Here is a 13,039-nt window from a genome sequence, read left to right on the forward strand (position 1 = left end):
CGGGGTTGGGGAATTTCCCAAGGCCCTGCTGTTGAGGAACAACAATTTCCGTTAACTGTCCGACAGTCGACATATGCCATGTGGTCCAAATTTTTTCTCTTTATTCTGCATTTCCGTAAGACAAATTGCTTAGATGAAATGTTTTTGCTTTTTGTAAAATTTCGAACCATGAATCTTTGTTTTAGTCAAAACCCTGAAATTTTAAGTACTTCCAACTGAAATGAAAGGGTCAAGTTAATCTTTTGCTTGATGTGATGAGTTGAAGGGAAATCGTAGGGAGGGCACAAATGGGTGGGGAGGGAACAAAGTTTTCAAAATTATGCACAATGAGCAAAAGGGGACACAGGAAAAGGGAAAAGGGTTGCATAAATTTTCACAATTTAATTCACACTACAATGCTTATTTTACCATTTTTGATTAAAAGTTGCACAACCTGAATTATTGTCAAGCTATTCAAAATATCCGAATGAGCAATTTCCTACCTAACGTTATGGCGCATACTGGACTTGGAAGCAGAAGGCCAACTACCATTGAAACCCTATTGGTTGCACTCATGAGTGTACCGTAGAAGAGGTCACCTTCTGACACGATAGAGAAAAATCTATAGTTTCATGGAACGCAAGTGACCTTGGACACGGCGGGTAAACAAAGTTAACCGTAATAAGTTCAAACTGGTTTCGACTTGCAGATTGTCACTTCACAGGGAAAAGGATGTACTTCCCATAGATTGGGTTCAACGGGAGATGGTTTTATAAAAGACCAAGTCGGTTAACTAGGTATAATAGTGGATGAATTTAATTTTAAAAGCATTTTTCATTGTTCTTTTGAACTGGAAATGGTGGGATTTACTTGGGGTTGGTAATTTTATAATGAATGAAGTTGGAAAAGGGTGCAAAAGTGGTTATATTGGGATGCTGGTTTTCTGAAATTGACAGCCATTGGAAAAAGCCGAGGAAAACATGGGGTGGGACAGTGGGCAATTGTTGGACAACACTTTATTAATTGGCAATTTAGTTAGATACTTTTGTGAAAATTTGTGAAATCAATCCAGGACTCCTTTCTATGGAAAGATGCGAATCCCTGTTTAAAATAAGTCTCAAGGGCGCAATTAAGATTGGAATGTTTTGGCATGGAATGTGATCTGCTTCAATGTTAGAAAAATTCATTTTGCTTCAAACCTGCATTTAACTTCGGGCAATTGAAATTACATGGCTAGACTTTTTTTAAAATGGATTTCTTACAGCTACACTTTTCTCAAATTTAGGAAAATAGTTGAATTCTGCGTTTTTAATGGGTGTTTTGTTTATTTAAACCTTTCTTCAAGTCAGTGTGAATCTTTGTTTGGGAAACAAAATTTATTTTGTTTTTCTTTTTTTTTCAAATCGTTATGTGCTCTTGGGTTTCTACTTACTTCCTCCTCCTTATTTTTTTTTAAAATGGATTTTATTCGAAGACTTTCTAAATAAAATCGGTTAGGTCACTGATACCAACTAGTTTGTTTTACTAACATTATAAATTTTGATTATTATTGAAATCAAGTTTGTTTGGGGCATATCAAAGTGGTTTTTTGTTCCCCGGTGTTTACAAAATTTTTCGGCCGTACATTGGACATCATGAATTTTGACCAGGGAATTAGGAAATATATTTTGGAGTTTATGAGTTCGGCCTGACCCCTCTGGGCCACTTTTTACTCAAACATTTAGTGCCCCAAATCTAACTTGAAAATTTGCGAACTTGATAATGAACTTCCCTTGTGAGGGAAAAACCTTAGGTGTTGGATTGGTGTATGATTGTAAGGTTGAGCAAGACTGGTTTGCGAAGTTTTAGGAATTTAAAAACATTAAAAAGTTGACGTATGTTACATTTAAAATGGTCTGGCAAATTTAATTAAAGTTACCAGGAATCCGTTTGTTCTAGGTTTGTGCCTATGGAAGGCAGTCTTATGGATGTAATAAAAGAATCTCTTTTCGTCTTTGGGTTAAGTTATCAAAAACTAATTAAGTGAACAACCAAAAGGTATCTTTCCTCACTCTCGTCTGGCCCTCTGAAAGAAAAACCTTTACTGGACTTTCGTAACGTTAACAAACAATGCACATCTGAAGCAAGAAGTTTAAAAAACGTGGTGGCATCTTTTCAAAGTGTTAAGGCTTCGTATTACTTTTTTTCTGCCAAATTTTGAAACAATTATCGTCATGCGACACTTCTCTATAAACCCCAAAAACTTTCACTTCTTTTTTGTTAATTGAATTTTCTTCAAATTATTTTAATAAGAATATTCAATTTGTTGCTGTTTCATTCATCACAGGTTCTTCCTTTGCTTTCCCCTAACTGATTTATTTAAACATTAGGCGTCAATGGAACTTTTCGCTAAATGTTTAAGGTTTCTTTAAATACTTCCACTTCCAAATGTAATACCCTCTAATCCGTTCAATCCTTAAAGGGCCCCTCAACTTTGTCCTGGTTTGGGGCAAAAATAATTTAACAGGGTTACATTAAAGCCCCAATTACAGCCGAAAAACATGCAGCTGTCCTGAAAACATAATAATCTTTTTTAACTTATTATTAAAACGGGCTAACTTGTGGAGTAACGAAAACAATGTAGTCTATTTGATATGTGTCATTGGATCAGCCTTTTGTTCTACATGATTCTGCCAATTTAGAGACAATAAGGCGCCAACCCAAGACCACCTTAAAATATGGGGCCGAGATTTTTCACTTTGTTTTAAAGAATGAACCTTAAAATGTATTTTGTGGATAAAAGGAACATTGAATTATGGTTACAGTGTTTTGCAGTTTAATTAGGTTGCATCAATAATTCCTTTTATTCTTGCCCTTTGTTAATTTTTTGGCACACAAACTTTGCCAATTCCTAACTTGAGTACATGAATAGAGACATCAGTGAGGTTTAGTTGGTAGTTATGAAAATTCTTTTTTGAAAATTTGAAAATACGGCCATTTAATGGGCTTCATTTTTTGGGTTTTTTGAAGTAAACAAAAGTCTATCTTAAACACAAGAAAACCTTTAAATTTCAATTGAAAAGGCCCAATGAAAAGGAATGAGGTAAAGTAACCCCTTTCAACAAACCATTTATTGCACCATGAATTCAAAACCATTGGCTTCAGCCAATGCTTTCAAGTCATTTCCTTTTTCAAGATTAATAATCTAGTCCATTGCATTCTTTGATTATAATTGATTAGTTCATTTTTAAACCTTCATTACTTTTGGTTCCAAGTATCCATGATTACATCATTTTATGCAAATCTAACACCTGGTTATGGAAAAAGAATTTTTTCCAAACAAAGGGGCCAATAAAATAACCACCTAACCTTGCAACTACTCAATTGACTTTCCTCATTGGTTAAGAACCTTACAAATAGTGCGTCATTAGGGTTTCGATTCATTTTTTTGGCGTTATTTGAATTCTGATTAATTTTTTTCCTGGCCTTAATTAAACCTTAATTAAGGAGTATTTACTGTTCCCCTGGCCGCTTCCTGGTCCCCACTAATTTCAAATTTTTCAAAGCAAATGAGATGTCAAGAACCTTTGGTGAAAAGTGTCATTCAAATTTAAATTTAAGGCCTTAAAATTCTTTCAACTTCAGTTTCTTAATGGCCCAAATTCATTCCAAACTGGTGGGATTATTTGTTTCCCCTTTAAGGGCCAACCACCCCCGAGCCCATGATGACAGTCCTCCAAAATGCAAAAATATAGGCCCGACCTGCCCCCAAAATCATTAATTTTCCCAAAAAAAACTGACAAAAAGAAACCACCGATAATTTTTTTTTAAATTTTTTATTTTATTTACCAAAAATTATTATATTAATTTTCTGTCTTAGTTTGGTTGAAGATGAAATTTTGAGGAATATTCCTTTTTATTTTAAAATTTTTTTGGGGATAAGTGGTTAATGCTTGCCTAATTTTTAAATTATTGAAAACTACATTTTATTAGTTTTTTCTTTGAATTCTTAATTTGATAAGGGGAAGGGTTTTTCCAAGGTTCAAATTTTTAACTCCTCATGTAAAAATTCTTTATGGTATAATTAGTGTACGTATGTATGTAAGGTTCCGGTAACGTGCTTCTTGAACAGGTTATGGGTTTTGCAAATGTTTGCTTTTTTCTACTTAAGAATGTCTTAATTGGGGATTATGAGTTTTGTTTTATTTAGACACTTTTTCAACTCTGTTAGAACATTGATGACATCAAAGAAAGGATAGCGCTACACGGTCTCCAGCCCCGTCAAAAATATAGATATCCCCAGTAAAGCCCACACAGTATTTTATATGATATAAAATACACAGTATTTACAAAGTATTTTTGTGCCCTTTTAACCTAAGGAGAGAAAAATATTGAAGCTGCAGTGCATCAAACTCTTTGAAATATGATGGCTGTCCCCTAGAATTGCATTGCATCCCCACAAATGAAGTCCAGTATCACTTTTCTAATTGCTCCAGATAGGCATGTGAAGATGAAGCGATCAAAGCACCATTAATAAGCCATTTTTCTTTTATTTCACTGCACAACCAGGTCCTGTCTACATTTTTTCAGATGCAACAACATTGAGATTATGAAAATGTAAAATGACAGCCAACAATAAAATAATAACAATAATAATGACCAGTGTACAACATGAGAATAAATGTTCCCACTACTTGAAGGTTTCCCAATCCCTGTGCCCAGTTTGCACTTCAATGGCCGAGGACTGTAGGTCATGGCTTTGCCAGCTGGGAGACAGGGAAGAGAGAGAAAGGGCTCACTGTGAGGTGAGCGGTGTGAAATAGAGAGAGACAGACAGACTATGATGGCCCATTTGTTGGTGCGACACTGAAATGTTCTTGCCAAATTCATAAACTTGTCTTTTCCTGTTCAAATCAAAATCTGAGTCGAATCGCATAACAATAGCATAATGGCCCGCATAATGACGTTTCCACTTTGAAAAGCACCAGCTTCAAACTATTGAATTGCTACAACATAAAGACACATGAACACACGTTTAAATAATGGGGTTAAACAAGTGAAGACCGGAAGCACATAATACTTTTCACCTTTGACATGTCAATGCTTTATGGTGCTGCCTCATATATACTGTAATCCAATTAAATCTGTAGTTTCTCAAATAGATAAATGGAGAACTTTAAAGTATAAATTAGTCACTGAAAGAGTAACTTTTGTCTATCACTGGTTCTTTCATAAATAGATAAGAATAATATAAAAAAGGGTTTGTGGTCTAAAAATATGGTGTCAGAAACAGATGTTTTGATGGTGATAACCACAAACTTTATTTGGCTACACAGATCGATTTCTTACATGTTCCTGTGTTTGTTTCCCCATTCCAAAGGTTCAAATTTGAACCTTTTATATTAACATGGTACGCACAAACACATCTGCTTTTCTGCTTTGGTGTTTTGGTGTCAGTTTTCACAAACTAGTAGTGTCCGAAGACGGCTGGGATAGGCTCCGGAACCCCCTGTGGCCCTAATGAGCGGTCTGGAAAATTGATAAATGGATGGATGGATAGTTTATGCTACTGGAATGGAGGTTATTAGTTACTCCATTGAAATTATGTTCAGAGCACTAATGAAAGGCATGTCATTGCAGACTATGTTTCTCTTTGCCATCCAAGACGTGAATTACATTCTGTTAATAAAATAAAACAAGTCCCACAAAAAAATGAAGGGGCTTATGGGCAGGTTGTCATGCATTGCATGCACAAATAATGTTAAAGAAAAAGTAACTGTACACTTTACCGAATGTAATATAAAATGTAGATATAAGCGCATATGAAACTGCACATAGAATGCGTACGGTGGCTGTGCTATTTATGGAATGAATGGAATGGGTTGACTCCAGGTTTTTCACCTGTTTATTTAGCCGTCTTACAGCAGTCAGTAGGGACGAGCACAGGTGTAACTCTGGCTGAAGGAGCTGCCCAATGTTGTCAGGTAGAAGAGAGGGTGCGGGAGGGCCTGTCCGTCATAGCTTTTAGTTTATCTATCACCCTCATAATCGTCCAACATGATGAATTGATGAATGCTAAAAATAATACATTTTATTTCTAAGCGCCTTTCAAAACTCTCAAGGACACTTAACAGTCACGGGATAATATCTGACATCAGTCAGATTTTAAGGCCAATTTAGTGCTGTTGCTCTCATCCAAATGTTAAAGAAGTGCAGATAGTCAAAATTGTTAAGGTTTTGGTTTGTTCTTTTGAAGGTTAGTGCAGATTTGACTCTACTACACCAGACGTTTTTCAACATGTGTATGTGATTTTGTGACACTAATATAGGTTTTCCTATGTTATTTGAAAATTGGTTGTATTGGCTGGTCCAAGGACGTACAATCCGGATTGTTCAGCTTTGTCAGAAATAAATCTGATTCTAATCTAAAAATACCTTTTCCAGTTGCGGCCTGGCGTGATGAAGCCAGGCCGCATGCTCGGACCCGTTACGCACATTCAGGAGAGGTCCCTGGTTCACCAAGAGGGTTTGCCGAAGCTGCCGGTGCCACCTTTGAAACAGACATGTGATAACTACATGGCTGCACTGGAGCCTATTGTCAGTGAAGAAGAGCTGGAACACACACGGAAGTTGGTGGAGGAGTTCCTCAAAGGTGGCGTCGGAGACCGCTTGCAGAAAGGTCTTGAGCGACGAGCCCGAAAAAAAGAGAACTGGGTAATTAGCTACAGCACTGTATCTCTCTTTTATATTGCAGGTTTTAACTCACCCTTTATTATTTGTAGAGGTGGCAAAAGTACTCGGACTGTGTACGTAAATCAAAGTACATAATGTGAAAACGTCTGTGTAAGCTCTCAGTCGTACAGGAGTGGTCCATCGATGAAAAAGTTTCTTCATCATCTGTACTTCTTTGAAGGTTTCGGATGTATCGCTTCTCATCCGAGAAGCTTCATCAGCAAACTAAAATTTGCTGGTAGCTCTGGCTCTATATATATGTATACCCTAATGTCTAGAGGTGGCGGCGCCAGACCTCTGCTTTGATAGGTCCCTCCTCGTAGGTTGGGGGGAACAGAGGACTATTCCTTGAGCCTACACTGATTACTTCTTTTGTCCTGACTGACTAGCCCTGATTGCCCCATTCGCCCTGGTATCACCTCATCAGCATGACTAAGCCCACGTAGGCTTAACTTTGGAGCAGGGACCTATCAAAGTAGAGGTCTGGCACCGCCACCTCTGGACATGATATATATATATATATATATATATATATATATATATATATATATACACCCGCAACATTCACCTTCAAAGAAGTACAGATGACGGCTGAAGAAACCGTCTCATGTTCACAGTGCCTATTTTGATGACGTGGCACAAAATAACTTCTCTCCACACACAATAGTTTACCTTTTTTTTAAATGAGCTTTTTGTAAGCAGATACCTGAAAGTCTTCTTAGTAGCAAAGTACATACGTATAGTCGGTTATTTCCCACCACTGACCATTTGGTGTGTCAGCAATGAATAATTTTGTCATCTGAAGCTCTGGTGCCCTCTCGGCTTTTTATTTCATAGCTGTCGGAGTGGTGGATGCAGTCAGCCTATTTGGACTGTCGTATGCCAGTGGCTGTCTACACCAGCCCCAGTGTGGTTCTGCCACGTATGCACTTCCATGATCGCCAAGGACAGATGAGGTGAGCCACCGGGCACAAACTACAGTTAAAATATATTGCCACCATTACAAACATAAGTCTCAATGCAGAACACAATACCACAAAATACTGTGCTTCATCAAGTTCTTCCAGCACCATATCAGACATGAACTTTTATTGATAATAAATATGTTGAGAGGAACTATTTAAGCTGAGCGAAAACACGTTTACATGCAGCTGGAGTTTCAAGCCGACCTTTACTCATGATTTCTTCACTATGCTGGCTATTTAAAGCGTGGTGTTCCTAGTATTGCTCAGCTGTTTTCAACCGCTGTGACCCGTCAGATATGCAGTGAACATGACGGCCACATGCAGCAAGAGTCTAGCAAGGGCGCTGCCCATCCAGTATTTTCGTTCAAGACATTATTTGTCATGCTTTATGTGTTAATACAACCGTGTCATCTCCTCTGCAGGTTTGCAGCTAAATTGATTGCTGGAGTGTTGGAGTTTAAAAAAATGATTGACAGGTGAGTTCGACCAAACATTCCAAATAGTACAGTGGCAACTCTAAATTGAATACCCATGGATGTCGTGCTTCGTGTACCTAAGGCTGTACCAAAATTGCAGTTCAATAAGCATGGAATGATTATTTCTGCATGTTTTCTTCTTTCTCGGACGCTTATTTCAAAAAGCACCTCCTGCCAAGGTTGAGGTGTTCAAACAAGAGTCATCACAGTCTCACATTTCATACAATCATGTTACAGTTTAAGCATATGAATCTTCACTTATTATCACGGTTAAAACGGAATGCTTTGTTGTTTTTAATCTGTCAACGCATTTTAATACTTTTACGTTAAGTGTTAAAATCACACAATCTATTCTATTTAATTTTTTGTTTATTTACTGTACTGTTGGCGTCCACTATTCTCCCGAGATTCGACTGGGTCGGCCCACCATGAGCACAATTTTGCCTATGATTAATGGCCTTTAAAATGCATTGGGAAAAATACAATCATCATCAAACCATAGACATCTTGAGACATCATGAAGAACCATTCAAAGTGTGGAAAGCGATTGCTCAATCGACGAATTATGATGAAATAAACTGATTTGGAATAAAATGGCAATTTTTTAATCTATCCAGTCCATCACTCAAATCTGTGTAAAGGTTATTAAAATAGGATTCATTTGAATTATTATTATTTTTGGGGGGTAGTTAAGCCTTTGTTGATTTAGACTAACATTAAAAGCTACAGATTTATTCTTACACAATAGTAAATGTTCAGTTTTCTGTCCATTTTTGTCTACTTGAAGTTGGACTCATCTTATTCTTATTCTAAAATGTTGTACCGTGGAGACAATTTTACCTTTGAACACATTGATACAATTTCTGAATCGAGACAAATCGAAAGTCAAGCACCATCTATTGTGTTGCGCCCTCAAGGTTACACTGAATGCAAATGTCTTAAACCAAATAGGCATGAATGATCATGCAAAATAATTTGTTGATGTCTCACAGTGAAACCCTGCCAGTTGAATACCTGAGCAAGAAGCCACTTTGTATGGATCAGTATTACCAGATCCTCTCATCTTGCCGAATCCCAGGACCAAAGAGAGACACTGTTGTAAATTACGCAATTGGCAAAACGCCTTCCAGTCACATCACCGTAGTTCATAACTTCCAGGTACGCTAGATGGCAGTGTTGTACTTCTCATATTGCAAAGGTCAAAACAGTGAACTGATCTAGCCTGTTTTCCCTTGCAGTTTTTTATCCTGGATGTATACAACAGTGACGGGACTCCACTGACAGTAGATCAAATTTACATGCAGCTGCAAAAAATTTGGAACACCTCTTTGCAGACCAACAAGGAGCCCGTCGGTATCCTGACGTCACAGCATCGTAACACATGGGGAAAAGCATATAATAATCTCATTAAGGGTAAGCAGATACAAACGTGGCCATTTCAAAATTGTATCCCGATATTATCATCAAGAGCCATTTGTGTTTTTTCCTCCCTCTGCAGATAAGACAAATAAGGAGTCAGTTCGTGCCATCCAGAAAAGTATTTTCACGGTATGCCTTGATGCTCCGATGCCTCGCGTGTCAGACGAACTGTACAAGAGCCGCGTCGCTGCACAGATGCTGCATGGGGGCGGGACTCGCTGGAACAGCGGCAACCGCTGGTTTGACAAGACGTTACAGGTGAGTGAATGTCAACCTCCGCTGATCAATAGATTCAGATATGCTGGTGACTCACAATTGTCATATGAATCATCCACAGTTTATTGTCGGTGAAGATGGTACCTGTGGACTTGTGTATGAACATGCACCTTCAGAGGGCCCACCCATTGTGTTTCTCATTGATTATGTTGTTAAGTACATGTAAGGTTGCTTCTATTGTATTAGGATAATTTTTTTCTTCATTCGGTTCATTTTAAATGGACTGGGAATGACTGATCATCTTTTCTTCTTTGTTTGTTTTTGTTACAGGCAAAAGACAGAAATAGTCCGTTCCCCTATGGTTCCTTTAATGATGCCTCAGAAACTGCGTTTTAACATTACCCCTGAAGTCAAGAGAGACATTGAAAAAGCCAAACAAAATATGAACATGTACGTGTCGGCATGTGCATGTTTGCGAGTGTGCGGGTGTCTTTGGTTTAAAGTACAATAACCACCTCGATTTGTCCTGGTGAAATATTTGATGCACCTTCTTGTTTTCTTCACGCTGTCAGAATGGTACATGACCTGGATGTGAATGTTCTGATGTTCTCAAATTTTGGAAAAAATGTGCCAAAACAAAATAACCTGAGTCCGGATGCCTTCATTCAAATGGCTCTCCAACTTGCCTATTTTAGGTAAGGAATCACCTTTGACATCTAAATAGATGGTGAATAGTGATAGTGAGGATGCATGCTCAATTTGCCCATTTTTTTGCATTTCAGGATGTATAACACATGTTGCGCTACGTATGAGAGTGCATCATTACGAATGTTCAAATATGGAAGAACGGATGCCATACGTGTCACGACCAAGGAGTCGTCAAAATTTGTCCAAGCAATGCAGGACCCAACTAAACAGGTGTGGTTACTTGTTGAACTTGAAAGTACACTCAGGGCATTGAATAATTCACAACCCAACTGGCCTGGTTGACTATCTGTTCAGTGTCGTAAGAATGCAATTACTTGTCTGGATGAGAATATTTACAGTCTTGTTGCAATGCAGCCTCCTCTCTATTTACGTTGTCTGATTGAGCATCTTATTTTACCGACAGAACACTGAAAGATTAGCACTGCTGCAGAAGGCTGTTCAGACACATAAGGAGAACGCATACAATGTGAGAACTCAAAATTGCAATTTTAGAAGTATGCTCTTCATGTGTACTTGGCTCCCCAGCAACACTGTCTCTCTTTAAGGCCATTCACGGACAAGCCATTGACAGACATCTTCTAGGACTCAGATTGCAGGGTATTGAAGACCTCACATCCATGCCTGAGATGTTCATGGACACATCTTTTGCTGTAGCTCACCATTACAATCTGTTAACCAGTCAGGTATGGTCATTAAGATACAGTGATGAAAAAGTCTTGTACATTTTTTGGGGAGTGCGAGGCACGTCTTGAAAAAAGTGTGACTGCACTGTGATCCATGATTTTGTGTTCTGAAAATATGTTTTGCAAGATGAAATATAAACCCCTGGGTTAGAATATAGGACTGATGTCATGTACTGTATATGGGCGATTCTGCTCATCGTTTATTATGACATATTTTTCATTTGGCACTCTTGTATTGATGAACCCTCAAATTGAATGTAAAAATTTATTCGGTTTTCAAAGCAAAATGGGAAGTAAAAAAAAAAGATGCACTTTTAGGGGCAGTATTATTGAGGTCTATATCTAAGAAGCACTTGACTCTGAACATAAATCTAACGTTTTGAAAGGCTCGGTTATAAAATACCGTAATCTGTGAACATAACTATGTATTTGATGTTTTGAACAAAACAATCCAAGTCGCAAACACAAACGAATTCAACAAGTCATATTTCATTGACAATTACGTTAATGATCTAACTGAATATTGTTTTCACCTTACTATTTCCTTATAAGGTACAATTTTGAGGAAAAAATGTTTTAAAAGCACAATAATTTAAAAAAAAAATGTCGCTCTGTGTCTGACATTGGCGACTAAACAAATTACATGAATTTTGCGCAGATATAAAGCAAGTTAACGTCATAACTTGCTTTAAAGTGTGCTCGTGTCCACATATTAAATCAGAAATTAGTGTAGCTCCCTTTAGGCAAGTGAAATCTCTCTTCTGATTCAACTTTCCTTCCAGTGATTGTAGCTCACGACGTTGCCAATATTCGATTCACATGATCTTTTTTCCCAATTTTGCATTTGTGCACAACATTGGAACTCACAGAACAGGTCATGATCAGTTTTTTTTTCATTTTGTTTTTTCGAATGAATTCCGACAAAACAAGTCTTTTTTGCCATATTGGCTTGTTCACCGTTTTTTATATAATCTGCTAATTTGGATACTACCATTTGAATGTGATCCAAGTACTGTATCAATAAAATGCGTCTGGCTGAGAATCCAGTGTATTTATTTTAATAGAAAGCAAATAGAATTAGAATGATATTCTCTTCTTTTCCTTTCGGCTTTTCCCATCAAGGGGTCGCCACAGCAAATCAGTGTCCTCCACCTTTAGAGGTTTGATCCGCATGTTTGTTTTGGCCAAGCTTTTACGTCGGATGCCCTTCCTGACACAACCCTCTGTGCTATTCTGCTGTTATAAAAACTTGCATGAAAAGTTGTTGAATAATATATTTTAACTTTTTGGGGTAGCATCTCATTTGTTTAGTTGTGTGTTAGCCGTCATCTTCACCATGTCTATTGGTTCCAGGTTGGTTCCAAGACCGACTGCGTGATGTGCTTTGGTCCAATGGTGCCAGATGGCTATGGAGTGTGTTACAATCCCATGGATGAGCACATCAACATCGCAATCACAGCCTTCAACAGCTGTGAAGAGACAAATGCAGCAAAGTATGCAAAGACTGTAAATGATGCTCTGTTGGACATGAGAGCTCTGCTGGAGGACACAGCTTCAGCCAAGCAGTGAACCCACACACAAGCATGGAGTGTTTTTTTAGAGGTGTGGTTGTCCTGGCAGGCTGTGTGAGAGCTGGAAATTAAGCACCACTCGCTGATGAGGATCTACAATGCACTGAAAGTCTGTCAGCGCAACTTAATGTTTGTAAAGTTTATGTGGAGCTTGCGACGGGACTCTATTGAAACAAAACCAGTCTCACTGATAGAAATGATATATTTTGTTACATGATATTGAATTCCCCTATTAAAAAACACATTATGAACCAAATTTGCACGTTGTACTTTTCTTAATTCAACATTAAATTTAACTACATTCTGACTGC

At 37.8% G+C, this 13,039-nt stretch overlaps 1 protein-coding gene across 1 annotated transcript; it reads left to right on the forward strand.

Moving 5' to 3' along the window:
• Positions 1-6,407: 6,407 nt before the first annotated feature.
• LOC148899390 (carnitine O-acetyltransferase-like) lies at positions 6,408-13,035 on the forward strand. Its single transcript, XM_088994605.1, has 13 exons — positions 6,408-6,672; positions 7,528-7,646; positions 8,078-8,131; positions 9,124-9,289; positions 9,370-9,544; positions 9,630-9,808; positions 9,888-9,988; positions 10,097-10,216; positions 10,339-10,461; positions 10,549-10,684; positions 10,878-10,940; positions 11,020-11,157; positions 12,511-13,035. The coding sequence occupies exons 1-13, from the start codon at positions 6,418-6,420 to the stop codon at positions 12,724-12,726; spliced, it is 1,845 nt and encodes a 614-aa protein (XP_088850731.1). The 5' UTR covers positions 6,408-6,417; the 3' UTR covers positions 12,727-13,035.
• The last annotated feature ends 4 nt before the right edge of the window (positions 13,036-13,039 follow it).

This window comes from Hippocampus bargibanti, linkage group LG04, assembly GCF_051943395.1.
Source record: "Hippocampus bargibanti isolate YZ-2025 linkage group LG04, ASM5194339v1, whole genome shotgun sequence".
Lineage (NCBI taxonomy): Eukaryota > Metazoa > Chordata > Actinopteri > Syngnathiformes > Syngnathidae > Hippocampus > Hippocampus bargibanti.

Excerpts from the sequence above, each read along its gene's own strand:
- LOC148899390 (XM_088994605.1), top strand. The coding sequence starts at position 6,418 with ATGAAGCCAGGCCGCATGCTCGGACCCGTTACGCACATTCAGGAGAGG. Across the intron at positions 8,132-9,123 it reads TTTAAAAAAATGATTGACAG|TGAAACCCTGCCAGTTGAAT; the intron begins GTGAGTTCGACC and ends GATGTCTCACAG. Across the intron at positions 10,217-10,338 it reads GCCAAACAAAATATGAACAT|AATGGTACATGACCTGGATG; the intron begins GTACGTGTCGGC and ends TCACGCTGTCAG.